Source organism: Scyliorhinus torazame, chromosome 2 (genome assembly GCF_047496885.1).
Source record: "Scyliorhinus torazame isolate Kashiwa2021f chromosome 2, sScyTor2.1, whole genome shotgun sequence".
Lineage (NCBI taxonomy): Eukaryota > Metazoa > Chordata > Chondrichthyes > Carcharhiniformes > Scyliorhinidae > Scyliorhinus > Scyliorhinus torazame.
Genome location: NC_092708.1, coordinates 360,236,128 through 360,261,449, shown reverse-complemented (window position 1 = coordinate 360,261,449; position 25,322 = coordinate 360,236,128). Strand labels below are relative to the sequence as shown.

At 47.5% G+C, this 25,322-nt stretch overlaps 1 protein-coding gene across 3 annotated transcripts in view; it reads right to left on the bottom strand.

Annotated features, from left to right (window-relative positions):
* Positions 1–369: 369 nt before the first annotated feature.
* LOC140403986 (sodium/potassium/calcium exchanger 4-like) overlaps positions 370–25,322 on the bottom strand; it is a 385,824-nt gene continuing 360,871 nt past the window's right edge. For 2 of the 3 annotated variants that reach the window (XM_072492305.1, XM_072492325.1), the window contains exons 14-16: positions 20,160–20,272; positions 19,405–19,470; positions 8,530–9,562 (exon numbers count right to left, since the gene is read on the bottom strand). In XM_072492305.1, coding sequence (XP_072348406.1) covers positions 9,410–9,562; positions 19,405–19,470; positions 20,160–20,272 — 332 coding nt within the window. In that variant the 3' untranslated portion in view covers positions 8,530–9,409. Of the gene's footprint in view, positions 3,003–8,529; positions 9,563–19,404; positions 19,471–20,159; positions 20,273–25,322 lie in introns of those variants that run through there. The other variant, XM_072492315.1, reaches the window with a different exon arrangement.

Here is a 25,322-nt window from a genome sequence, read left to right as displayed (position 1 = left end):
ACATCCTAATTGGCTCACTTCTCATTCCTTGACCCTGGGCCTCTTGTTACCCAGCATCCTTTTCCCATCCTCCACCAGACACCCCTCCCCCCTTCCTTGCCCTGCTTTCTGAAATCCTTTGTTTGTGAACTCACTACTATTAGACTGATCACATCCACATTACTGTAACTAATATTTGAAATATTTTATATCACATTTGTTTGTTCAATTCCTCAACTCTAGGTGTGGTTTCACCAATGCTCTGTACAGTTGTAGCAAGACTGTCTGCTCTTATATTCCATCCCCTTGCACCAAAGACTCTGTATTAATCTACTAATGGATTACACGTGCCTTGCATTCTTAGACAGAAACAGTTCAGTTGCTTTGATATCCAGTTGTATTAATAGTCTTTATTTAAAGATGCACATTGCATTACATGTCAAATATTGTTTAAAGATTCATATATTAATGTACATTTACTTGATAAAGGAATTTTTGTAGGTTGCTCTGGATACAACATAATGCATAGGCATTCTGTTACACCCATCAGTCATGGCAAGATAATACATTCAAATAATTACACTTTTTATATAATATAATTTCAGTTTATACACAGGAACTCACATCAAGTGGCATTCACAGTGTATTAGGTCGCATTCATTCTATAATTATTCTAAATATGCATTTGAATAAATATTTATTGCATGACTTTTACAGTTTACACAAGATATTGCCATTTTTGTAAGAGAATATATCGATTAAGATAGAAATCTAAAGTGTGAGGAAATGGTACTTGATAGCTTGAGATTAATTCTAAATTGTACACAAGTCCAGAGAAACGGGTCACTACGCAGGGCAGCATATTGTGTTCCTGTCCTCGGATCAGGTCTATGCTTGTCCATTCATTGGCGACCCTTTCAGGTTAGTTCTGGAGTGAAAGGTAAATTTTACAGAACCAAAGAAAAGATTGCATTTGTGTAGCACCTCATCAAGCCCCAAAGTGATTCATATCCAATCAATGCGCTCATTACTGTTATGTAGGTCTCACATAAAACAGGGATGAATGACGCGTGAATCGGTTCTGGCTGCGAGGCAAGGCCGGCTGGGGCACCTCCCTCCTGCTCCTCAGCGTGCGCTCTGGAATTGTTTATATCTGCTTGAACTGGGAGTTAGGTCCTCGATTTAATGCGGCAGGTTTTCCTGATCTTGCAAATGGATTCTTGGATCAGTGCCACAAAGATAGAAAATTGAGCAAGTGAAAATGGGCAGACCACAAAGGGCCTCACCTGAATTTGACGTATTGATGGGCCCCGGGGATCAAATTGACCCATTTGGTGGACCAGGAAAACCTACCCTCATGTCTCGTCCAAGAAGTTACTTTAATCGGAGCGCCAGCCCTGCAGTGGGGCTTGAACCCACAACTGTCCAGCCCGGTGTTACCAGCTGAGCCAAACTGACTTCAACAACTAGACAGTGCAGAGGTCTTTTTTATTCAACAGAAGGATTGACCTCCAACGAAACATTGGCTGTAAAATGTCCTCAAGCGAAACATTTGCACCTTTGGCAGCTGGATAATTGCACCAATGATGGCAAGAAAAAAACTATTCAACAAACCCTTTTTTGTTGCTGTTCCTTGAAAGGCAGAAGGAGCCAAGAGCATCACTCACCCCATCAATGTCATATGAAAGTGATGTGGTCTGAAATGGAAGTAATTAGTTCTTGCTTCCAAATGCTGGGAACTTATTGCAACCTCCAATTTTCTTTTATTTCTTTTTCAATAAAAGTTAGCCAAATGGAAACATCCTTTGTGGCAAGTATTCGGTATTACCGTAATTCCATAACAATACTTGTCTGAATCAGACTTCCCTCTGGACTGTTGCTTATAATCATCATATAAAATTCTATTAAAGGCCTGTACAAATTAGGAAGATCGTTTCAGTGACAGCCTTAAAAAACTGTGTTGATCCAAAATATTAAACTGACCTTGGGCAATAATGTGATGATCTAATTATCATGTGATAATGAGCAATTGGTGTTTATTTTCCAACTTTAGTCAGGCTTTCAGCATGCAATTCCAAACGCACAAGAGTCGAAGCTTTAGAAAGAAATTGCTTCACATCCCATCGTATCTTATGCAAACATAAATCAAATGACACATGAGATAAACAATTTAGGTTATGTCAAAATGTAATAACTAACTGGATATTTCTTTCATCTCGTTTATCAGAGTTAGTTCCGATCAGCCTATGCCATCCGAGATTTTAGTTTAGTCTAGAGAAAAGGATCGTCCGTAATATATTCCCCCTCTTGAGGGAGAGCTGACACTTTGGGTGTCCAAAATGAACTCAAAACGTTCTCAAGTGCTGTAAGTGTACAGTCCTGAGGAGTCAGACTGAAGCACCACCCATTTCTATCTGAGACAGCGCTTTGAGCCAGTCTAAACAAACTGCTGTGAGCCGGGACACTGTGTGATTCAAGAGTTTACTGTGAGGGACTAGCTAACTGATTCAGAGGGAGCGGGAGAAGATATAATCCAAATTTTTCAAAGCGAGTATAGCAAGAGTTGAACAGAAGAATGCAGTGTTTATATCAACGTTTTGTGTAAGATAGGAAGCTCAGCGGGCGGGATTCCCGCCCTCACCCCCACCGCGCGAAGCCTGTGGACCGCCACTGGCCATCTGCAGGATCTTCCAGTCTCACTGCGGCCCTCTGCTGCCGGGTAACCCGCGGCGGGGGTGGGGGTCACCATTGGCGGCACCAGAAATCCCGCCGGCGGAAACAACGGGAAAATATTGGCCAGCAGTTGTGACTGAGAGGCTGGGCGAGAGAGGACATTGGTTTCATTAAGAGAACATCGATTATATCGATATAAATATGTGGGATATATCAAATAATCTACCAGTTGCATTTTACTTGAGCCAGTTTTTTAATGAAAAGTTAGATACTTTCAAGTGATGTTCAATCTTTCCAAGCAACACTGGAATTTTGTAGACCATACATAGATGGCAATGGAAGTGGTTGACCTGAATAAGACAATACAACACAAACAGTAAATGAAAAACAAAATGTTAAAAGATGCTTGAAATCCGAAACAATAACAAAAGGTTCTGGAAACACTCAGCAGGTCAGACAGCTTCTGCCCAGACAAGTCGACATCTCATGACCTTTCCTCAGTGCATATCTTGTACTTGGGCAAGGTAGGCTTTGGAAACCTCAACAGTGCAGAATACCCAAATGGTTTAAAAATATCGAATAAAAACTCACTATCCTTATATAACAAGCATTTAATAAACTCTCCTTTACAGAATTTAGTCAAAATATTAACAGCAAGTGGACATGCCAGAAAAATATTATTTTCTCTTTCGACTCCTGATCCCATTTCGAGAATATAATCGTCAGCTCTTTTTACAACAGGTCCTTAATCATAATGCTCCATTAATTATAAAACTTTACATTTTTGAGAACGCTCAAAAATCCAATATAACCTTGAGCCTTCACTTGTGGGGGGAGAAAAATACCACTTATTGCATGACTTCCATGGGATTGAAATGTTATTCCAACCCTCGCCCGCTGTCCCCATAACGTGCCACTGATTTCGACAATTGCCCACCGAGTGATGCACGAGCTTGTAAAATAAATTCAGGTAGTTAGAACTGCAACAATGCAAAGCTGATTAAGACAATCAGTAGCATTTAAATAAAAAGTTGCCACTCACTGGATTACGCTGTCTCGCTCACTCAATGATTTATTCTTAGCTGTGCTATCAATTTCCTGGTGCTCATGGCACATTTGCCCTTCACTGGAAACCCAAATGGTTTACAAAGTTACCACGGGGGAAGTAGAACTGTCACCTTTACCTGGATGGCCAGGATACCAGTTCCCTATGTGGTTGACTCAATTCCTCAAGGGCACTGAGTGGTGAGCAAATCATATTGATTTTCCACTGGCACCCAAGAACAAATAATTCAATAAATGGGCGGGAATCTCCAGTCTCGGGGTGGGCACAGCAAGAAATTCCTGCCCCTAATGATGACCGTGAAACCATTTGTGAATTGTTGTAAAAGAAAAACTCATTGGGTTCGTTAATGTCCTTTAGGGAAGGAAATCTGCCGTCCTTACCTGGTCTGGCCTACATGTGACTCCAGACCCACAGCAATGTGGTTGACTCTTAACTGCCCTCTGAAATGGCCGAGCAAACCACTCAGTTCAAGAGCAAGTAGAGATGGGCAACAAATGCTGACCTAGCCAGAGATCCCCATCATCTCTTCAATGAATACAAAAAGAACTGTTGATTCATTTCGGATTCTGTGCTCACCCATTTTCTCCTCTTCGGCGATTGTTTGGAATTGAAGGGTGGTCTGAACAATAAGCTTCTAAGAATGAGACCCAGGTGTATTGGTATATTTGTTTCGTTCTTTTAACTATTTCTCCCCTTCCTCCTCGGGTGGTCCCTAGGATGTGGGGCACTGAGGATAGTACTCACTACCTCACCGAAATATCACACATTCGCGATCAAAGATCAGCCTTGTGGGCGGGCACGACTCCTGAAATCATGGGCGGATTCTCCGGCCACTCTGACCAGAGAATCTCGCTGTCAGCGTACGGCCGGAGAATTCTGGCCCACATCTTACCACCCCGCCTGCCTCCATGATGCCCTTCATTTACCTATCCCCAAACCAGAACAATACTCTCACATGAACGCAGCCTATCTCAATAAATCACTCAAACGTTCCCTATCTCACCAATTAATAATCAGGCATTGAGCTCACAAACTGTCTCTTGAAAAGTCTCCCTTCACAACCCGGCAGCGATCGACAACTTCTTATGTAAGTCCTGATCAGCATTTTCACAAAGTCACACAGGAAGTTGAAATAAAACACAGAAAATGCTGAAAATAGTCAGCACGTCCAGCCGTGGAGAGAGAATGAGAGTTCCATGTTCCAGGTCAATAACGTTTTGTTAGGACTTGGAAAGGTCATAATTGTAATAGGTTTTGTTCAAGTGAAAGTGGTGGGGTTGGGGGTGGGGCAGTGGTCACAAAAAGAACAAAAGGTAAAGCCCGTTCAAGGTGGGGGCAGGAGAGGTTAAATGACAAAATGGTTCATGGTGCAAGGCCAAAGTGAGTGGTAAGGGGGGCAACGACAGAACAAAAGGTGTGTCTAGAGGAAGAGTGAATGGCAGGAGGATGAATAGTTACCATCCGAAAACAAGGAAGAAGAAAAAAGAGGAACACAAAAAAGATCAAAATGGGGCAGAGGTAACAGTATCAAATTGTTGAATTCAGTGTTGCGACTAGAAGGCTGTAAAATGTCCAGTTGAAAGATGAGGTAATGTTTCTTGAGCTTGTGTTGAGAATGATTTAAAGGCTGTGGGTACGGTGGCAAAGTGGTTATCACTGCTGCCTCACATTGCCAGGGACCCAGGCTCAAATCGACCTTGTGTGAGTATGGAGATTGCATGTTCTCCCTGTGTCTCTGTGGGTTTCCTCCGGGTGCTCCAGTTTCCTCATACAGTCCAAAGATGTGCAGGTTCGGTTGATTGGCCTTGCTAAAATTGCCCGTTGGTGTCCAAAGATGTGCACGGATGGGGCAGGGGAGTGGGCCGATGTGGGGTGCTCTTTCAGAAGGTCGGTGCGGACTCAATGGGTTGAATGGCCTCCTTCTGCACTGTAAGGATTCCATGGAAAGGTCAAAGTGGGAGAAAGATGGAGAATTAAAATTACTAAGTGGCCAGAGACCAGGGCGACATTTGTGGACTGAACCAAATTGGTCGGCAAAAAGTTCACCCAGTGGGCATTTGGTCTTCCCACTGTACAGGGAACCTCACTGTGTGCAGTGAATACAGTATAATAAATTGAAAGAAATGTAAGTTAATCACTACTTCGCTTGCCAGGAGTGTTTTGGGCCTTGGACGGTGAGGAGGTTTTGAGAAGTGATTGAGGCGTGGGCCACAGCTTTGTAGAGGGATCGGTCCAATCAGAATGCTGAATGCGGAGGTAGTTGGGGGGGGGGGGGGGGGGGGGGAGATGCGCCTGTTGGGGGCATCACGCTGGAGGTTCCAGAACTCGCAGAGGATGATCCACTGAAGGCGGAGCCTGGTGGCATTAGAAGATCAGGACAAGGGGAACCCTACCATGGTTCTGAGAGGGAGGTGAAGATGTGAGAGCAGAAGTTGATGAAATAGAACAGATGCAGTTGAGGAATCTCCAACAACAGGGAATGCTCGACGTGGGGGAAAGCCATAAGTACTAATCGAGAAGGTTGTATCATTCGAACAGATGAGATGGAAATGCAGAAATTGGGGAAATGGAATAATGGAGTCCGTAGAGCCAGCAGGGTGTGAGGAAGAATAGTCCAGGCACATGTGGGAGTCAGTGGGCTTTAGTGGGCTGAATTATATGAGAAGCTGGACCCCCCACCCCCAGCTGAGCAGTCAGAGGGGATTCTCCCAAGGGAACACTGACAAACCTGCAGCCATTTAAATTGGCCATTAATGGACAGGAGGCAGGATTTCCACCCTCAGAAACAAGAAGTCCCACCTCCGAGAGTTGCCCGCTCTCTTGGAATCAATTGCCCGCTCAAGCACCTCAATTGGACCGCTGGCACATTGCCAACCCTGCTGCTGGCACAATTCGAGTGGAGGGGGGGGGCAGGGACGGTGAATATGTGGTGGCAGGCTACCCGCTCCTCTCCAAGCACGTGGGAAGGGGGGTGTAAGAGACAGCCCAGCGAATATTACTGGAAGGCCAATACCCAGGAATGGAGACAGAAAGGTCAAGGGATTGTAGGGAAGAGTCAGAGATGGAGGTCAGAGAAGGCTGGAAATTGGAAGTAAATTTGATTGAATTTTCAGGTGGAAGGCTAGGAAACACCATGGATGCAGGAATCAAAAGTACATTAGCAAAAGATCGGAGTGCAGGAGCCTGAGTGGGGCTGGAATTCCACAAAAAGGCAGCCATAGCTAGGACCCATACGGATTCTGATAGCAACACCTTTTATTTGGAGGAAGCGCGCGGCTCTATCGCATTTATAACCGTTCCCAGTTCCGATGAAAGGTTACAGGCCTGAAACGGTTACACTTTTTCTTTCTCCACAGACAATGCTGAGTATTTCTGGTACTTTTCCCCTGTTTTTATTTCAGATTTCCTGCATCCATAGTATTATACTTTTGTACAGAATATTTTAAAACTGGATGTTCCTATCCCCGAGATTTTCTTTCCTGAAGGTGCTGCCTCATGCTGATGTACTGTACCATGGGTGCGAGAAACCCTCCAGTTCTGAGCAATGAGACTAGCCTGACCCCAGACAAGGGCCACTGGATAGTAGTCAGGAAAGGGGACCCTGAATGATTTACCTCTTCAAAGCTGAGGAATGAAACACTAACTGTGGCTGCCCCAGTTGAGATCAACCATCCAGACAATGATTCAAACCTGGGACTTTTTTGATCTGTATGGGACCATTCCGGAGCGTGCAGTGCATTTACCCATTTGTCACCGGTAACCATTTCAATTTTGATGGCAATACTTTCAAGTAAACAATGTATTACAACAGCTGTTGAATTCACTTAAAATATTGGTTTGGTGAGATTAAACCGATTATCTGAAGGTGTCCATTTGGATTGAGCACCCTTTATAAACTGCACAATGTGAAAGACTAATTTATATCACTGTCCTGTGCAGTTTTCTCTGCAGCAGATTGCACACATTCTTTGCCCATCCCTTGGCTGGTAAAGAAACCTGAAGGTGCAACTGCAGTTCAACAATGCACTGAACTGCTCAAACAGGCTGGAATCATGAAGGCTGAATCAATAAACCTACAAATTGAAATGTTTTAACCACCATATTTCAGTGTCCAAACATTTGAGTTTTGGGCACAGCCTTTTTATTGCCATGTTATCATTAAAAGGGTCTCAAAATAGTGAGAGTTAGGTTATGTTCGGAATAAAAGCAGATAAAATTACGTGTGGGGAAATATACATCAGAATCCCTTTAAAAGGAGGACTAGTCAGTGTGCATTTGCAGATAGTACAAAATAGCTTCAATGCAAGTTGGTCACAGTGCACCAACATGTGCCACTTTGAAGAGCCCCATATCCTGCTAATGTAACCATGATTCATTTCTGTAAAATGTGTAGTTTTGTGGAGTAAATAATTAAATCCATGTGTACGTTCAAATTTGTCGGTTCATTTAAGGATTTTCCAGGATTAGCATTTCGTCTGAAGCTTTCTAAAAGCAAAATGATAATTTGCAGTCCAGCGATTTAAAAAAAAAGTCATTGACAGTCTTACATTAAAAATGTAAGTATATGACCAAAAGGGAACAATAACGTATTTTCAAAGATGTTTTCAAAAACGTTACTAAGCTGCATCTAGTTACGTTTAGCTGCTCTCATTTTTAAGAAAGATTCATTTGCTCTTTCATGCAGAAAGCAATCATTAAATGTGAAAATACACAAATTAAAGGGTTAACATCCCTTTTCCTCAATTTTCCAAGGCTGTAATGAAAGAGTTGTTAAAAAAAATCAAGTAGTCCGACTCAGGGACTCATGGCAGTGAGGTTAACATACAGCAGTAATATTTATATTGCCAAAATATCATAAAATGCTGCAGGAACTATATTGCACTTTACAATTCAGTCCAAGAGCAAATTCATCCATGTCCATCACAACTGGAACAAATGAATTAAATGTTTAAAAATGTGTACAAAGTTCTTCTTTTTATAAAAGGAACTCTGTCATATTAGTATGCTCTCTATATATATGTATATATAACATAATATCAAAATATTATGAATCAAAATTTAAACTTAAAACCAGGATATATACTTTGCTATTAAAATGTACAAGAACGTTAGCATTTTCATTCATTATTGGAGTTACTAACACCCAATATACAAATAATCTTGTTCGAGTCCACACAATTCCAATACATACTCTTTTAAGTTACTGAGCAAACAGAGACAAGTTTCCACAAGTATGGCCTAATAAAAATTAGGCCAGAAAGGGCTACCCAACAAATTGCTTCCCAGGCAAAACATGTGTGGTGAAGTCCCTTGAAAAATAAAGTGATTTTTTTTTAGCGCTCTTGCTGTTTAATACATTATAATTTTGTACTTGTGTGCACAAGCAGGAGGCTATAAAATGAACAGCAAATCTAGACGAACGCTGTTCTGCAGATGTCGTAGAAGTTGAAAATGTACAGGCGTACTTCTTAAAAGCTCCACAGGAGGGAGCGAGAGCTCCGTATTGGACATGGCAATCAGTCAGTCGTCTTTTTTTTTCCAATTGGCTTTGGCTTTGTGTTAAAAGCCCATTTAACTTTCAAAATCGCCACAAACGAGAAAAAAAAATCAATCTCTATGCATGGAAGAAAGAAATGCAAGGAGAGCCTCAGAAGGTCCTGCTCGACGATCCCCAGTGGCTGTCCGATATGCTTAAATCATGTCTTGGCACATTGGCAGGTTGACAAACGTAAACACATTGAATTCGATCATTATCGAGAAACACAGGAAAATAGCATAGAGTGTGAGCACATAAATACCGAGTTTTGTATCCAGTTTCCATCCATTCACGTGGATACCAGCCACCTAGAACCGCAAACATACACACAGTTACTACAGCAGAAAGTACATGCAGTCACCTTGTCATGTGTGAGGTTAACAACAGGAACACGTCCGGACGCCCTATTGGCGACTATTGCTGACAAACTCCCAAAGTACATGGGAATGGTCTTGTTTTTAAAGAAAAAATGCCACACAGTACTGCTCAAAATAATTGTTTACATGAGTAGAAAATAATTCTGACCAGCTCAGTGAGTGCGAAATCAGCAGGTGACAAAACTTACAACTGGGCCACAAGCAGAATACATCATAGTAAACCGTGTTGCACATTATTTGTCTGGTTAGATTTCAATCATAGATTGTTCTTTCTCCCTTCATTTGCTGTTGTCGTGGAATATATTATTTCTAAAATCTGTGGGCTGGATTCTGCGAGCCTTCGCGGCGAAATCGCGTTCGGGGGGGGGGATAATGGCCGTTTACCTGGAAATTGGGACTGGCGCCGCTGAAGCAATTCTCCGGTTGGAGAATCGCTCGGGAGTCTCTCGTGTGCGCCCTACGCGCCTCAGGTAGGGAGATATTGGCGCAAAACTGGCCGAGTTCCCGACGGCGTGGTTGTAACCACGTATCGACCGTGGGAAACCTCGGGTGGCAGCTGCGGACTCAGTCCATGGCCGCCCTGGTGGGGGCGGGGCGTATCGATCACCGGGAGGGGAGGGGCTAATGGATGGCCAGGTGTGAGAATCACTCAGGTCTTTTTCAAGGAAAGTCCAGAGTGAAAGGCCAGCATGTTTACGCTGGCATGAGGACATAGCCCCCATTATTGGAGAATCCAGCCTGTGTTTATTTCAACCCTTTCTGTGCAGTGAATGTAAAAGATTAAAAGGCAGTATGGAATGAGAAAAGACCTGTTCCTTATGCTCTTCTTCTCCAGGTAGCAACCCTGATTATTTGTGCCTTGCTGATACGGCTTATGCTGGGGTTTTACTGCAGCGTAGGAGGTGTGTTGTTAAGTAACATAAGCCGCTACTTGGTGTAGGCGCTGTTGAAGAATACTCCAGACCTCGAGGTAAGTTGAACGTATTTATTCAGCAATTAACAAAGCTCCTAAATGAGTTCTACACCCTACTGATCTGACTCTAGTAACACAGTACACTCTACTAACTATATGAACTTGCTCTAGACCACATGCTAGCGTGTGACGGTGCTGCTTGCTCCACACGTCTTGCTCTCTAGGTTTCTGCCAGTGGAAGGGGGAGAGGGCCTGTGTGTCTTGTCTTTTATAGTGGTCATGTGGTGCTTTCTTGTGGTGATGCCACCGCTGGGTGTTCTGATTACCCATTGGTTGTGTCTTGTTCTGATTACCTATTGGTTACATATCATTACAGGAGGGGGAGGCAGTCTTCAAGGTGACCTCAGACTGAATGATGGTCAAACACAGTGCTGTAGGCCGCCATCGATGGACTAGCCGGTGGCTCCATCCCCCCCTCCCCCAGCGATAAACCAGGTTAGACATGTCTTATTACAGTGTCCTAGCCCGAAGACGGGGTAACACAATATCTCTGTCAGCTTGGTTACTTGACAGATTCAATGGAAAATATTCAAAGTCCGGTTTTGGGCGGGTCTGGCGGGGTGTTTTGCAACGGCGAAATGAGTCCCCACGAGATTTTCATCATTGCTGGCTGCCTCGCCGTCTGATTTGCCAGATTCACACCTCAGCACCGCGAACAAGGGGGACCTGCTTTTAAACGCTCCCTCACCACTCCCTCAGTCAACACACAAGCATGGCAGCGCGCAGACCTGCTCCTCGCATGGGCGACGCCGACCTCACAAGGCTTCATGATGCTGTGGATCCGAGGCGATGTACCCTGTACCCCCGAAGGGGTTGGAGGGCCAGCAACAGGGTCACCAATACCGCTTGGGAGGCAATGGCAGTGGCTGTCAGTGAGGGCAGCGTGACCAGGAGGACCGCCGTACAATGACGGAAGAAGACCAATGACGAGCTGCAAGGGTAAGTTACCACCTCTCTCCTGGCATCAATTCCACCTGCCACCCCTCAAACTTCAAACCCCCCCCCCCCCCCCACCAATTCACTGGCTGACACCTCACACCCTCCCAAAATCCGATATTAATGCTTGTTCCTCAGAACTCTCTGGCACCCACCAGCACAACCCCTTCATGTCCAGGTGTGGTGCCCATACATGCAACCTGCTAAAGACCCCCGGCCCAGCAAGCATGCTGGTCACAATGCCCTCTCTTTATCCCTGCAGGAGAAGATAGCCAATAATAAATTGGAAAGGGTCAAGCCCGTGGGGTGGAATCCCAGAGATTAGAGTCCTCACCTCCATGAGGAATGGGTCCTGGAAATCACTGGATTGCTCGTGGAAAGAGCAGTCACCGAGAGCGAGGTTGGCCTGTGCCACAGGAGGTGAGGATCCACTGCCCCTTCACCCAGATGACCTGCCTCAAGTGAGTTGTTCATGTCAGACAAAATGATCCTTCCCTCTCACTCACTACATGTCCATTGCCTTGTAGGATCTCCACCTGATGAGGTCGGGCCAGTCAGAGCCGTCCCCAACCCCTGCCACCCAAGGAACCACCTTGGAGGAGAGCTCCAAGGAGACCACCATCGAGTTGTCACAGCTTTCACCCCCATCTTCCAGCAGAGCAGAGACACACCTCGATGGGTGACATTAATGGACAGGCGTCTGGGGCACAATCTGGGGAGTACCACACAGTTGTTGGTGCACATCAGGAGGGAGTGTCAGTAACATTCCAGCGACTGCGAGGTCTATTGGAGGATTCCCAAAGCCTCTGGCGCAGGGGATGGAGCCGACAATGCGTGGCACTGAGGCCAACACTGTTAGGGTGGCGACTGCAGTGGAAAACCTGGAGCATGACATCCGCATCTTGAGTGGTGGTGTCCAAGGCATGGCTCAGCCTGACACAGCCATGGCTGAGGGCCTCGACAACAGGTCCCAGTCACTGAGGGATGTGTCCCATATGCAGGTGGACATTGCTGAGGCACTCCAGACCATGGCCCAGTCACTGAGGACCATCGCTGAGGGCATCGCCTCCATGGTGTAGACAATGGGGAGCCTCCAGGATTACCAGAGCTAGATGATTCAGAGACCTCTGGAGCTCACTCCAGTTGCCCCTCTGTCCCATGGAGTCCCCCTCAGGGCCCCATGGGTACCATCAGGTAGGAGGAAGCGATGGAGGCCAACCTAGGGCCTGCCATTGAGTACCTATGGAGTGGCGAAGGTGGTCACCCACTCCCACCCCTCTGATGAGGCCGTGTCTTGCAGCCAGTATCCAGAACACTGCCGCCAACGAGTGCGCCGGGGCCCCAGAGGATGCCCGCCAGGGGCATTGAAGGCCTTAGGATGAGATAAGCAGCTGGCTGCCACCACCTCTGATGTGCATCCAGGGGAGACACCAAGATGGTAGAATTAGGAGGGCCAAGCATATCGAGGATCACTGAAGGCACCGGTGGAGGGGAGAAGGAGGTAGGTGGGGGTGAGGAAGGGGTGGTGAAGAAGGGGTGGTGAGGAAGAGGTGGTGAGGCAGGGGTGGTGAGGGTGTGCGGCACTAACAGGGGAGTGGGGAATTGTATCACACATTAAACACCCTTATGCACAACCAGTATGACGCCACTGTCACTTTGTTCCGCAATGCGAGCCGACCTCTGAACCCTTGGCTCATCTCTCCAGGCATCTCCCCCTCCTCCCGGGCACACCGCGTGCAGGTGATGGGTGTGAGCGAGCACTCAGCAGACAGGCAAGGGTCAGACTACGGCATAGATTCAGGAGCACTGGCGCTCAGCTCTCTGCAGGTTATCATAAACCCCCTGCCCAGCACCCTGGAGTGTTGTGACACAGACCCTGGGAGGGTGGAAATGGGGGTAGAGGGTGGGTAAGGTACTGATGATGGACCAGACGCGGGCGAGTATGCGGGCCTCCCTGGCCCTCCGGGCTTGCTGGACCCTCGCCGCTGCCCCCTGTCCTGCTGCCTCTGGCTGCTCCTCCGGTTCCTCCCTGGGCTTGTCCTCCAGGCCCTGCTGGTCCAGCGCCTCCTCATCACCCTCCTAGGAGGTGACCACATGTTCCTCATCACCCACCTCCACCTTGTTGCCCTGCTTCTGTGCGAGGTTGTGGAGGACACAGCGGACACCCACAAAGCGGGCGACCCTCTGGGGGGTGTACTGGAGGGCAATGCGGATGGGTTGAGGCATCGGAACCGCATCTTGAGGAGTCCAAACTGTTCAATGACAACTGGTGATCGCATAGGCCTCATTGTCGGGAGTCTCTGCTTCGGTCTCCGGCCTCCTTACTGGCTTCATTAGCGAGGTCCTCAGCGGGTACCCCTTAATCCTCCAAGAGCCAGCCGCCCATCCTAGGGTGGCCCTCAAAGAGGCCGGGGATGACCGGCTGCCCCAGGAGGTAGCTGTCATGGTCACTACCCGTGCATGATCTTCATGTCGCACACGAACTGTATGATCAGGGAGTGGTACACCTTTCTGTTAACGTAGGGCACTCCCAGGTGGGCCAGTGCAACATACGTGCCATCCACTACCCCCTGGACATGTGGCATCCCGGCGATGGTGAAGAAACCTGCTGCCTGGGCATCCGGTTGCTCTTGGTCCATGTCAAAGTTGATATAGCGTTCTGCCCGGCCAAACACGGTCTGTCGGATGCACCTGTGGCCTGTGAGGTGCCACACAGTTCCCCACTTGAGCCCTCAAAGGATCCTGAGGAGTAAACATTCAGGGCTGTGGTGAACTTGACGGCTACCGGGAGCAGGTGTCCTCCTCCTCCTCCATGTGGCGCCACGTCCGCCAGGACATGGCACAGGTGCCGCACTATTTCCTTGCTGAGGCGGAGTCTCTGGCGTTGCGCCCTCGCCTCATCTGTTCGAATGACCAGCGAGGCCTGTACACCTTGGGCCATGGCGGGACTCCCCCACTGGTCTCCACAAACGGGAGACCAGACGGACCGGCAATCGTGGGGGGCTTCCCAGAGGATCGGAGGGTGGGTGGTGCCACCGGGGCACACTGTCAGTGCCACCCTCGACCGCTCCGGTAGCGCACTCCAGTACACCACCCGGAGGGTCGCCCGCATTGTGGTGTTCTGCTGAGCCTCCACAGCCTCGCACAGCCGCGGGGTGATGTGCTGGAGGTTGGTGATGAGGAACATGTGGCCACCTCCGAGGAGGAGGACGAGGATGATGATGAGGAGCTGGACCAGCAGGGCCTGGACGACTGCGCCGGGAAGGAACCTGAGGCCCAGCCAGAGGGTGCAGGACAGGCGGTAGTGCCGAGGGTCCAGCAAGCCCATAGGGTGAGGGAGGCCCTCATACTCGTCCGCTTCACTTAGGTCGTGGCCTGGTCCGTCACCCCCCACCCCCTCCCATTTCCCACCCTCCCAGGCTGTGTGTCACATCACTCCAGGGTGCTGGGATTGTGTCGGCACTGTCAGTGGGCCACTGTTGAGAGCAGGGGGACGAGGGTAACCCGCAGAGAGCTGAGCGCCAGTGCTCCACAATCTATGCCAATGTCTGACCCCTGCCTGCCTGCTGAGTACTCGCTCACATCCATCACCTGCACGTGGTGTGCCAGGGCAGGGAGGGATGCCTGGCAAGATGGGTCAAGGGTTCAGAGGTCGGCCCGCATTACGGATGAAAGTGACAGATCCCATGCATTTACGCTTAAGGGATCAAAGGGGTGGATGTGGTACTGTGTACAGGCTGACAAGTGGGAAGAACACACATCAAGCGCGGATGTCCAGGAGTCTCTCCCGCTCTTACCCTCAGCCATTGGCGTGTTTGTTGGAAGGATTTGCAAGTCAACACTCAACCTGTTGGCCACATTATGAACGTGCCTTCCTTGGCCATGAAATCCTGGGGTGGGACTTGAACCCAGAGCCTCTGGCTCAGAGGGAGGGACGCTACCCACTGCCCCTCAAGACCACCACAATACTGGCTTCTTTTCAACTGGTAGTTTTTCGATGATTCTAACATTGACATTTGCTGATGGGAGATAGACACACGTAATGAAGAAAGTGCAGAGCTGTCCTGCAGTTTGCACACTCACAATCACGGTCTTCTTTAATGACACTTAAGCCAATTTTAAAAGATGTTCTCTAAGCAAGTGACAGGCTTAGTGTGAGGAATAATGCAGTTCTACACTTTGTTCTCAGTAATGTTTGACACTGGGGCAAAATGCAGATAGAACATAACATGGAAATGAATCTTTCTTTATTGGGTCTGTGCAGGAAGTGCACAGGATGTCATGACAACATGCTACCAGAGCAGGCCCTGTTCGATCTGCAGTCTGTGCGGGATTGAGTGACCTTGGCTCCGTGAACTGTAGAGTTGCTGCAATGCAACCCAGGGTCCTGAGCTGGGGAAGTTGGGGGGTGCGGCGGGTTGGTGTTGAGGGATGGAGAAGGGTAGAGGAAATGGGGAGGTAGCAGTCAGCAGTCTGATTTCTGATAACGGACCCGTGCCCAACTCTGAAAAGAGCAGACATCAGACGAAGACAGGATTGGGTTCGGATCTGATGTCCTCCATTGTAGAACAGCGAGCTGGCCCTCAATGTCCAGGAACAGTGGTTGTTCCGAGAATGGAGTTTAGCATTTGCTGGGAACCTAGGAAAATTCCCAAGGACAGTGAACCAGCAGTTGTGGATGCGAGATGCCATTGAATGCACATTCTAGCGATGGTCATACTACACGTACTCATTTGAACCCAGGTGCTGATGCCACTGATTTTCTTTGTCGATTGACCTGACAGGTTCCGGCACTAAATTACACACAGATTTTGGAATAATAAACAGAGTCTTCGGACTGGTAAATACGAGTGGCAAAGCTCGAGGAAACCTTCAGCCTCCTAAACACTGTTGAATTGGGACATGGAATACTGTTTTCAGACATAGGCTGTTGCAAATTCTTAACAATGCCCGAGGAGAGGCACATGGGACCACCATGTACAAGGCTGCCAAGCTGTTAAATTCAACATTCAACGATAAACAATCCTCAGAATAGATAATCAAGTTCTTAGATTGTTCCAGTGAATGAAACCTGGGTAGTACAGGTCCCAGATTGATAAATACAGCTCTCGGGCTGCTGAAAGCAGCCATTAGCTTGATGTATGCAGGTCCCAAAGTAATAAATACACCATCAGACTAATGAATACAGCTCTCAGACTCGAGAATGTAATCATTAGATTGATAAATACAGCTCCCAACCTCAAAGCTTTCATCAAACTGACGAATACAGCTCCCACATTGTCATCTGCAGCCATCAGCTTGAAAAAAACATATGTTTGAGAGTTAGATCAAGACCAAGATGTGTTTGGGGATAGGTCCCATGTTTAATAAATGATGTTTAGCTGAGAAAAGTGTTGTGCTATGCACATGGAAATGTAAAATGTTAAATATGAGATTATTGCTATCACCGAGACATGGGGCTGGATTCTCCTCCGGCGGGATTTTCCATTGCGCCGGCAGCGGATTTCCCGGCACCGTCGGCAGGTGGCGGGTACGGAGAATACCGCTGCCGGCGAGGGTGCGCCGCCCAGGAAAACGCGGCTGGCGGACCGGAGAATTCACCCATGATTGAGGGAGGGGCAGGACTGGCAGCTCAATATTCAGGGGTATAGAGACTTCAGGCGAGACAGTAAAGGAGAAGGCGGCGTTGCAATATTGATCAAGGAGTCAATTGCTGCAGTAAGGAAGGATGATATCTTAGAAGGTTCCTCAAATGAGACCATATGGGTAGAACTTAGAAACAAAAAATGGGCAACCGCATTGCTGGGAGTGTTCTATAGGCCCCAAACAGTCAGGGAAAGATAGAAGGGCAGATATGAAGGCAAATCTCAGAGAAGTGTAAAAATAATAGGGTGATAATAGCAGGGGATTTCAACCACCCCAATATTAACTGGGATAGTCAAAGTGTGAAAGGCTTAATGGGGGTGTAATTTTCAAAATGCATCCAGGAGACGCTGCAACAACGGATGAATGGACATTGCGCGACAATCGGCAGGTGGGAATGTTCCCTTCCAGTCGGTGAACACTTCAGCAGTCAAGGGCATTCAGCCTCTGATCTTCGGGTAAGCGTTCTCCAAGGCGGCCTTCAGGACGCGTGACAACGCAGAATCGCCGAGCAGAAACTTATAGCCAAGTTCCGCACGCATGAGTATGGCCTCAACTGGGACCTTGGATTCATGTCTGATTACATTCACCCCCCACCATCTGGCCTGGGCTTGCAAAATCCTACCAACTGTCCTGGCTTGAGATAATTCACATCTCTTTAACCTGGGGTTACCCCTATCTCCAGGCGCTCCGTCTGGGCCTGTAAAGACTTAATTACCTGCAAAGACTTGCATTCAAAGTATCATCTTGCATCATTGACTTTGTCTATACATATATGGTGGAGCCCACCTCTTCACTCACCTGAGGAAGGAGCTGCACTCCGAAAGCTAGTGATTCAAAACAATCCTGTTGGACTTTCACCCCAGTCCAACGCAGGCATCTCCACAAAAAAGGAATTAGGAGAGCAGCGAGGAAACAAAAAAAATAAGAAAAATCTAAAGGTGTTTTCTCATTATATTAAGGGCAAGACGATGACCAGGGGAAGAGTAGTCAAGCGTGGTCAATAACCAGGGAGCACAGATTTAGGGTAAGGGGCAGGAGGGTTAGAGGAAATCTGAGGGAAAACCTTTTCATCCAGAGGGTAGTTGGAATTGTGAACTCACTGCCTGAAAGGGTGATAGAGGCAGGAATCTCACAACATTTAAGAAATATTTAGATGAGCACTTGTAATGCTACAGCATAAAAGGCTACGGACCAAGTGCTGATAAATGGGACGAGAGGAGATAGGTGCTTGATGGCCAGCCTTCACGATGGGCCGCAGAGCCTCTTTCCATGCTTTAAAAACTCTGTGACTCTATGCATACACATTGTGCAATGAAAAGCCAGTGGTGAATGCTGATCTGCTTCATTTTTCAGGAGGAAGCTAGGCTTGTTTCTGCCTGCAGTGAAGGTCACCTCATAAAAGAGGTAGATATTCCATCACTTAATCGGGGTCTCTTGAAGAAGTTTCAAAAAACTAAGGAGGTCAGAGGGAAATGTTCCATTTTTTCTCCTTCATTGATTTTTATCAGAGGTTTTGCTCCTATCAGGAGATTACGAGTGTCTATACTGTGATTTATCAGACACCACAACTGCCCGAGAGAGTTTAGCAGACTGTCATATGTCCCGATGGAATGATGAAGCTATCAGTTTGTGTGCTAAATATAATCCTTACTATTTTAAGATTAGTCGCATTATTTAGTACTGAATATAGTTCCAATTACAGTTTTGACAATATCACAGCTTTTCTAAAACTATCAGTGTCAGAAAACGTCTCACCTTCCCCAGAATCCAGTGCGAGATCAGCATTTTCACAAGTAGCGTCAATGCTACTCCAGGGTTGGCCGACAAAAGGCATAACATGGCATTGCAAACCATCAGCCATTACACATCGTGGATCATAGAATCCCTACAGTGCAGAAGGAGGCCATTCGGCCCCTCCGAAAGAGCACCTCACCCAGGCCCTCCATCCCACCTAACCTTCGGCCACTAAGGGACAATTGATCATGGCCAATCCACCTAACCTGCGCATCTTTGGACTGTGGGAGGAAACCGGAGCACGCGGAGGAAACCCACGCAGACACGGGGAGAACGTGCAAACTCCACACAGTCACCCGAGGTCAGAATCGAACCAAGGTCGCTGGCACTGTGAGGCAGCAGTGCTAACCACTATGCCACCCATCTGGAGATACAACCTGCACCTTTCGGCAATATTTGACTGTGTGGAAAGCAACATACTTACCGTGAGTGCCACAGATCCTAGAAGAAGAATGACAGAATAGACCAGTCCTCTGCTGTTGATGCGTACCTGTGACACAAAGTGAAACACTTCAGCTCCAAAATGCAGGATATACTGCAGCATTAACAATGACTCTTGCCTCTGAACACTTGAACGGCACTTGAATCTGCTTAGGAAACAATTTCCTGTGGAGGTCAAGATTGCCAGTTGGGATTTTCCCATAAAGTTGGAATTTTATAATTATTTTGATTATTTTATCAAATAATTCTAAATGGTGTTTTTGTTCTCAGGAATAGCATTCTCACGTCTGAGTCAGGGGTTTATTTCAATTCCCAGAGTGGGAAACGAAATATGATCACGATTTGATTGCAGGCCGTTAAGTGTTAATGGAGTCATTAAATACAATTTTAAATTCAGGTTGCACAAGCAGACACTGCACGCATTTAAAAATATAATTGCAGTCTCATTTTTGCTTCTGATCTCAAAACCTAGATCTTTATATCACTGACAAAATCATAGGCTGCGATCTCATGTCATGGATTTATGAATCAACCTTTCCAATCTCACAAAATGGTCATGTCGGTGAATTGGATTGTAAACATCCGTCTAGTGAATTTATCCACCTTCTGAGGCAACGTTCTTATGATCAGGTCCTTCAGCTCTTCAACATTCAAATAGGACTGCCAGAAAAAAACCCAAGAAAATATAAGCGCAACTAGCGACCGGGTTGACCAACAGGAAAAGTAAAATATACTCACAACAGAACCCATGTTAATAACCATTGTCTGAAGACCCCATGGAAGACCAAGGCCCACGAGGATGTCAAAAACATTGCTTCCTATTGTGTTAGACACTGCCATATCACCCATGCCTATATAAAATAAAACACACTTATCAAAATCTATCTGGCTGTCTCAGCAACAATTTGTTCCTAACTCATAAGAATTTGATTTTTTTGTTGTTGCTGTGAACAAAATCCACTAAAACCGTTGGTTCAGAGTTTTACTGAGATAGCAGCCAGGTTTCTGTCTGTGAGAGTTCAGTTCAGGTAGAGTGAGGTGCAATGCGCTTGACCTAACATGAACAATCTTGGGTTTTGCACGTTAAGATCATGAGCACAGTGCCAAAGATCCATGTCCAGAATTGGGCTGCTGCGAGGCCTCCAACAATGGAAAGGGCCATCATCAGCTGGTGAGCTTTTTGAGTAGTGGAAGGCTTCCAATGGTTCCTTTTGGGAAGAAACCATTCTTCAACACATTAAGCCTCCCTGGCGCCTGCCTCTCTATCTCGAATCCTCCAGCTTCTTTGAAATTCTTCCAAATAACTGGCCAATCGGTGTGCCTGAAGAAAATGTGAGGTGGAGTGTTTTATTAATACGCCTGTGCCCTCTATTACAATGGCTATATTTTGAGTAGGATGCAGGTGGTACACCAACTTGGAGAAAACCTGGCTGGTTTCGAGAAGTGCTGGGAAAGGCCTGAGGCAAGGGAAAGGAAGACAGAGACCATTATCCTAAATAAAATGATTCGCTTGGGGGTATTCACTAAATGAGCAGACAACTCCCAGAACACACTGCGTGGAATTCTCCCATTTTGATTCAGAGGACAAGATTCCCTGGCCAGATTTCTATGTGTGGTAGTGAGCGGGAACTGCTGCGAGCTTCCTGCCTCAGTGAGGCCGGCAATGCTATTCAACGTTAATTGGTCCATTTAACGAGGACCCACGGGCTTCTCACCGCAAATGAAGGTTTGCCAGCCGATTCAACGGGGCCGCGCTTGCAAACCCCCCCCCCGCTAACAAGGTCGAGCAGCACTTAAACAGCACTTGCTCAGCCAACCGCAGTCAACTTGCAACAATGGCGCTGAGGAGGCCAGCCCCAAGATTTGAGGAGACTGACCCACGGAGAGTCCCCCAGCCCAACAGGGATGCCCCTGCAGTCGGAGGGACCCCCTCCCTCCGCCGAGCACTGGGGTAGCATGCCCAGCACTCCTGGGTTCTTTGACTGTGAGCAAAGGTGATACTCACCTCCTCGGCTCCCCATAGAAGCCCTTCCGTCAGGTTCACGTTTTTCAAAAGGAGAATTAATCGGCGCCAGAGTGACCACTTGCTGGGGAGGCCAATGAATCACAGGAGGCCGTTGGATAAGGAGTGGCTCCCATTAATTCTATGGAAATAGGGCTTAAGTGGTGAGAATTCGTTTCTCGTCATGCTATGGTGAGATCCTGATTTCCCCTATGGGAGCAGGCCAGTTGCATTGCAAACCATTTGGCGCCTGGCGTGGTTCTCGTTTTCAGCCTCTCTCGCTATACACCGTCCTCATTTCGCTTTAGCTGGAGTGCAACAAGGCTGGAGAATCCCACCCAGAGGGCCCGAGGAGGTCCTCTCTTCTCTCCGTTTCGCAACAGAAAGGCTGTGTTTCTGAACTGGCAGAGAGCCTGGATGAATCTAGGTCAAGTCCAGAATCTGCTAACTCTCCCCAGAAAAGCTGAGGTGAACCGGCTCTCTCTCTCTCTCCAGAGGGCCTGCCGCCTGCGGTAACTGCATTTTCTAAACTACAGAGGCCCGAAGGAGAACCACAAACTGAAAGCAAAGCTTGACGAATCAAAGTCTCGGCCTCTCCAGGAAAGGTGTGATAGAGTGTTTTTAAAAACTGCAGGAAAACCTGTCCAGACTACAAAACAAAGCCTGTTTTACAAGATTACTGTGAAGAAAGCTTGCTGAAAACCATCATCTGAAGAAAAGACTCTTTTCTCTTTCATCTATGCTTTTTTTTTTGGAACCCTTTCCACCCCACGGTGTTTGTTTGTCCTTTGTCAGTGTGTGTATAGAGGGTGGAGTGGGGGGGGGGGGGGAGTGGTGAGTTAAAGTGGGGGTAAAGTTGGTTAATAGTTGACCAACTGTGTCTGCTGCATATTTCATTTTAGTTCTTGTCATAACTAAACATTAATTGTGTTTAAATTACAAACCTGGTGACTGTAATTATTGGACAACCAGAGGCCTAGGCTTTAGGCATTTTTATAAGAATTATTGATTAATTCGCTTGTGTTGTGTCTCTGGGACGGGTGGGGCTGGAATTGACCGTGCACTTGCCCAGGGCGTTGTGACAATGGGTCCAGCAGAATGGTGCTGTCCATGAAGACCAGCTCGGCATGGAGATGGAGGCAGGAACCAGTCTGCCCTGGCAGGAGGAGCAGCACAGCACTGTGGCAGAAAGTTGTTGCACTCACCCCGACGTCTGTGGCGGATCGAGGACTGCCTTACGCACGTCACTCTTTAGCAACATCACATAGGTTAGCACTGTTGCTTCACAGCGCCGGGGTCGCAGCTTTGATTCCCACTTGGGTCACTCTCTGTGCGGAGTATGCATGTTCTCCCTGTGTCTCCGTGGGTTTCCTCCGGGTGCTTCAGTTTCCTCCCACAAGTCCCGAAAGACGTGCTGTTAGGTGAATTGGACATTCTGAATTCTCCCTCTGTGTACCCAAACAGGCGCCGGAGTGTGGCGACTAGAGGATTTTCACAATAACTTCATTGCAGTGTTAATGTAAGCCTACTTGTGACAATAAAGGTTATTATTATTATTATTGACGTCGACACGATTTCTCCCTGGCGTGGCACAAGATTGAATGACCTGATGCGATGCCGGTGGACAGCAGTTTTAACGACCATTCGCGAGGTGGAAATAAATGCAAATGGAATTTCTGCCACCTGCCAACAGGAAGCCCGGCCCGCCATTGGGAGAGTTGCAGCGGGATTTTACGCTGCCGGCTTTCTGCCTCTCGCCAGATTCTCTTCGCCCACCCACCACCAAATCCTGCATGGGCAGAATGAGAAAATTCCACACCGAGTTTCCTTTCCAATGTTGAACGGCAGTCATTCCTTTCTGTTGAAGTTATGGAAATGGTGGATCCTATCACTACAGTGATACAAGGGACGTGGTAAGAGATTACTCTCGACTGTGCTCTCCTGCAAACACTTGAAAATAGAAGTTTTAAAAGTTATGGAAAAAATTCAGACAGCAATAGTGGAATATTATTTCCCCTACAGCTGAGTTGGAAACCAGGGGCGTTAATTTAGAATTTATACCTGAAATCTACAGGAAAAGTTTTGGAGGAATGTTTTATTTAAAAGATGAGATGGATATCGAATGTATTATCATAAGCGGTTGGATTAAATGGTATCGAAAACAGCAGGGAAATGACATTCAAGTAGATGGTGTTGAATTTCCACTGGAGTTTTTACCACTATTGCTCAATGGGAGTTCTCCAGAGAAATTACCAACTTCTGCTATTAATGTGACTAGATGTGGAACTTGCCACCACATTGGCCTGTATTTTTAGGCTGGTTGGGTTTCACTTCCTGCGATCCGAGGAGGTGGAGGGAAACACATCCCTGTTGACACAGCCCCACAGCAATTTCACACTTGGACGAGTGTTCATTGGCTGGAGGGGGGACATGCACGCCTCACTCAGGAGGTAGTCCCTCCTTAGTGAGCTACCAGCGAATCTGATTGAGCCAGGAGTTGCCGGTGACAGGGATGGCACCGCAAGGGGTCCCCGCAGCCTATGGCCAGGATTTTTGGCCCCAATGTGTTTTCTCCACGATGGATGTATTACATTCGCTCCACACAAGTGCCAGACAATGACCATCTCCTAAAAGAGAGGATCTAACCATCACCCCTTGGCATTCAATGGCATTACCATCGCTGAATCAGCCACAATCAACATCTGGGGGTTACTATTGATCAGAAACTGAACTGAACTAGCCACATCAATATTGTGACTACCAGGGCAGGTCAAAAGCTAGGAATCCTATGGAGAGTATCGCACCCCCTGACCTCTCCACAGCATGTCCGCAATCTACCAGGCACAAATCAGGAGTGTAATGGAATACTCTCCACTTGCCTGGATGAGTGCAGCTTCAATGACACTCAAGAAGCTCAACACCATCCAGGACAAAGCAGCCCGCTTGATTGCTCCCCCTTCCATAAACATTCAAACCTTCCACCACCGATAAACAGTGGCAGCCATGTGTACCATCAACAAGATGCACTGCAGTAACTCACCAAGGTTCCTTCGACAGCATCTTCCAAACCCACGACCACTACCATCTAGAAGGACAAGAGCAGCAGATACCTGGGAACCCCATCACCTGGAGATTCCCCTTCAAGTCACTCAACGCCCTGACTTGGAAATATATCGCCATTCCTTTCACTGTCGCTGGGGCAACACACAGGAACGCCCTCCCTAACAGCACATTGGAAGTATCTCCACCTCAATGACTGCAGCGGTTGAAGAAGGCAACACACCACCACCTTCTGAAGGACAACTAGGGATGGGCAACAAATGCTGGCCTAACCAGCGACGCCAACATCCCGTAAAGGAATTTTAAAAAAATACAGCGAGCCATAGGCCACAGGCCAGATCTTCTGGTATGTCGAAATCTATAGGCTATTGTGTGGCTCGCCCGCCCCGCTATGGAACCCACTGCGAGGGGGTCAACTTCGGCAGGACCTGAATATCCCCCCAGCGGGAGAGCCAGAAACCCCGCCTTAAGTTCTGGGATTCCAGGAAGAGGTAAGTATTGGGTGTCTCAGGGAGGAGAGGCGGCAGGCTGGGCCTTGGTAAACAGTGGGGTATTGGGTTATGGTGGAGGGGCTGGTTGGGGGGGGGGGGGGTGGATGCAGGAGGTCCTACCGTTACCTGACCTTAAGATGTTAAAGGGGGACTGCTAATGGAGGTGCCCCCTCCTCCCCCCTCCCACTCCTTCCCACCCAAGGCCTGAACATGAGTTATTTTGAGCTTTGCCCCTACCCGCCTAAGAAACTGAGGCTGGGTGGGAAACGGCCCTCATCTGGTCAATAATTGACCACTTGACGGCCTCAACTGGGAAAAAGGTGAACGGGTCGGCCAAGGTCTCACCCG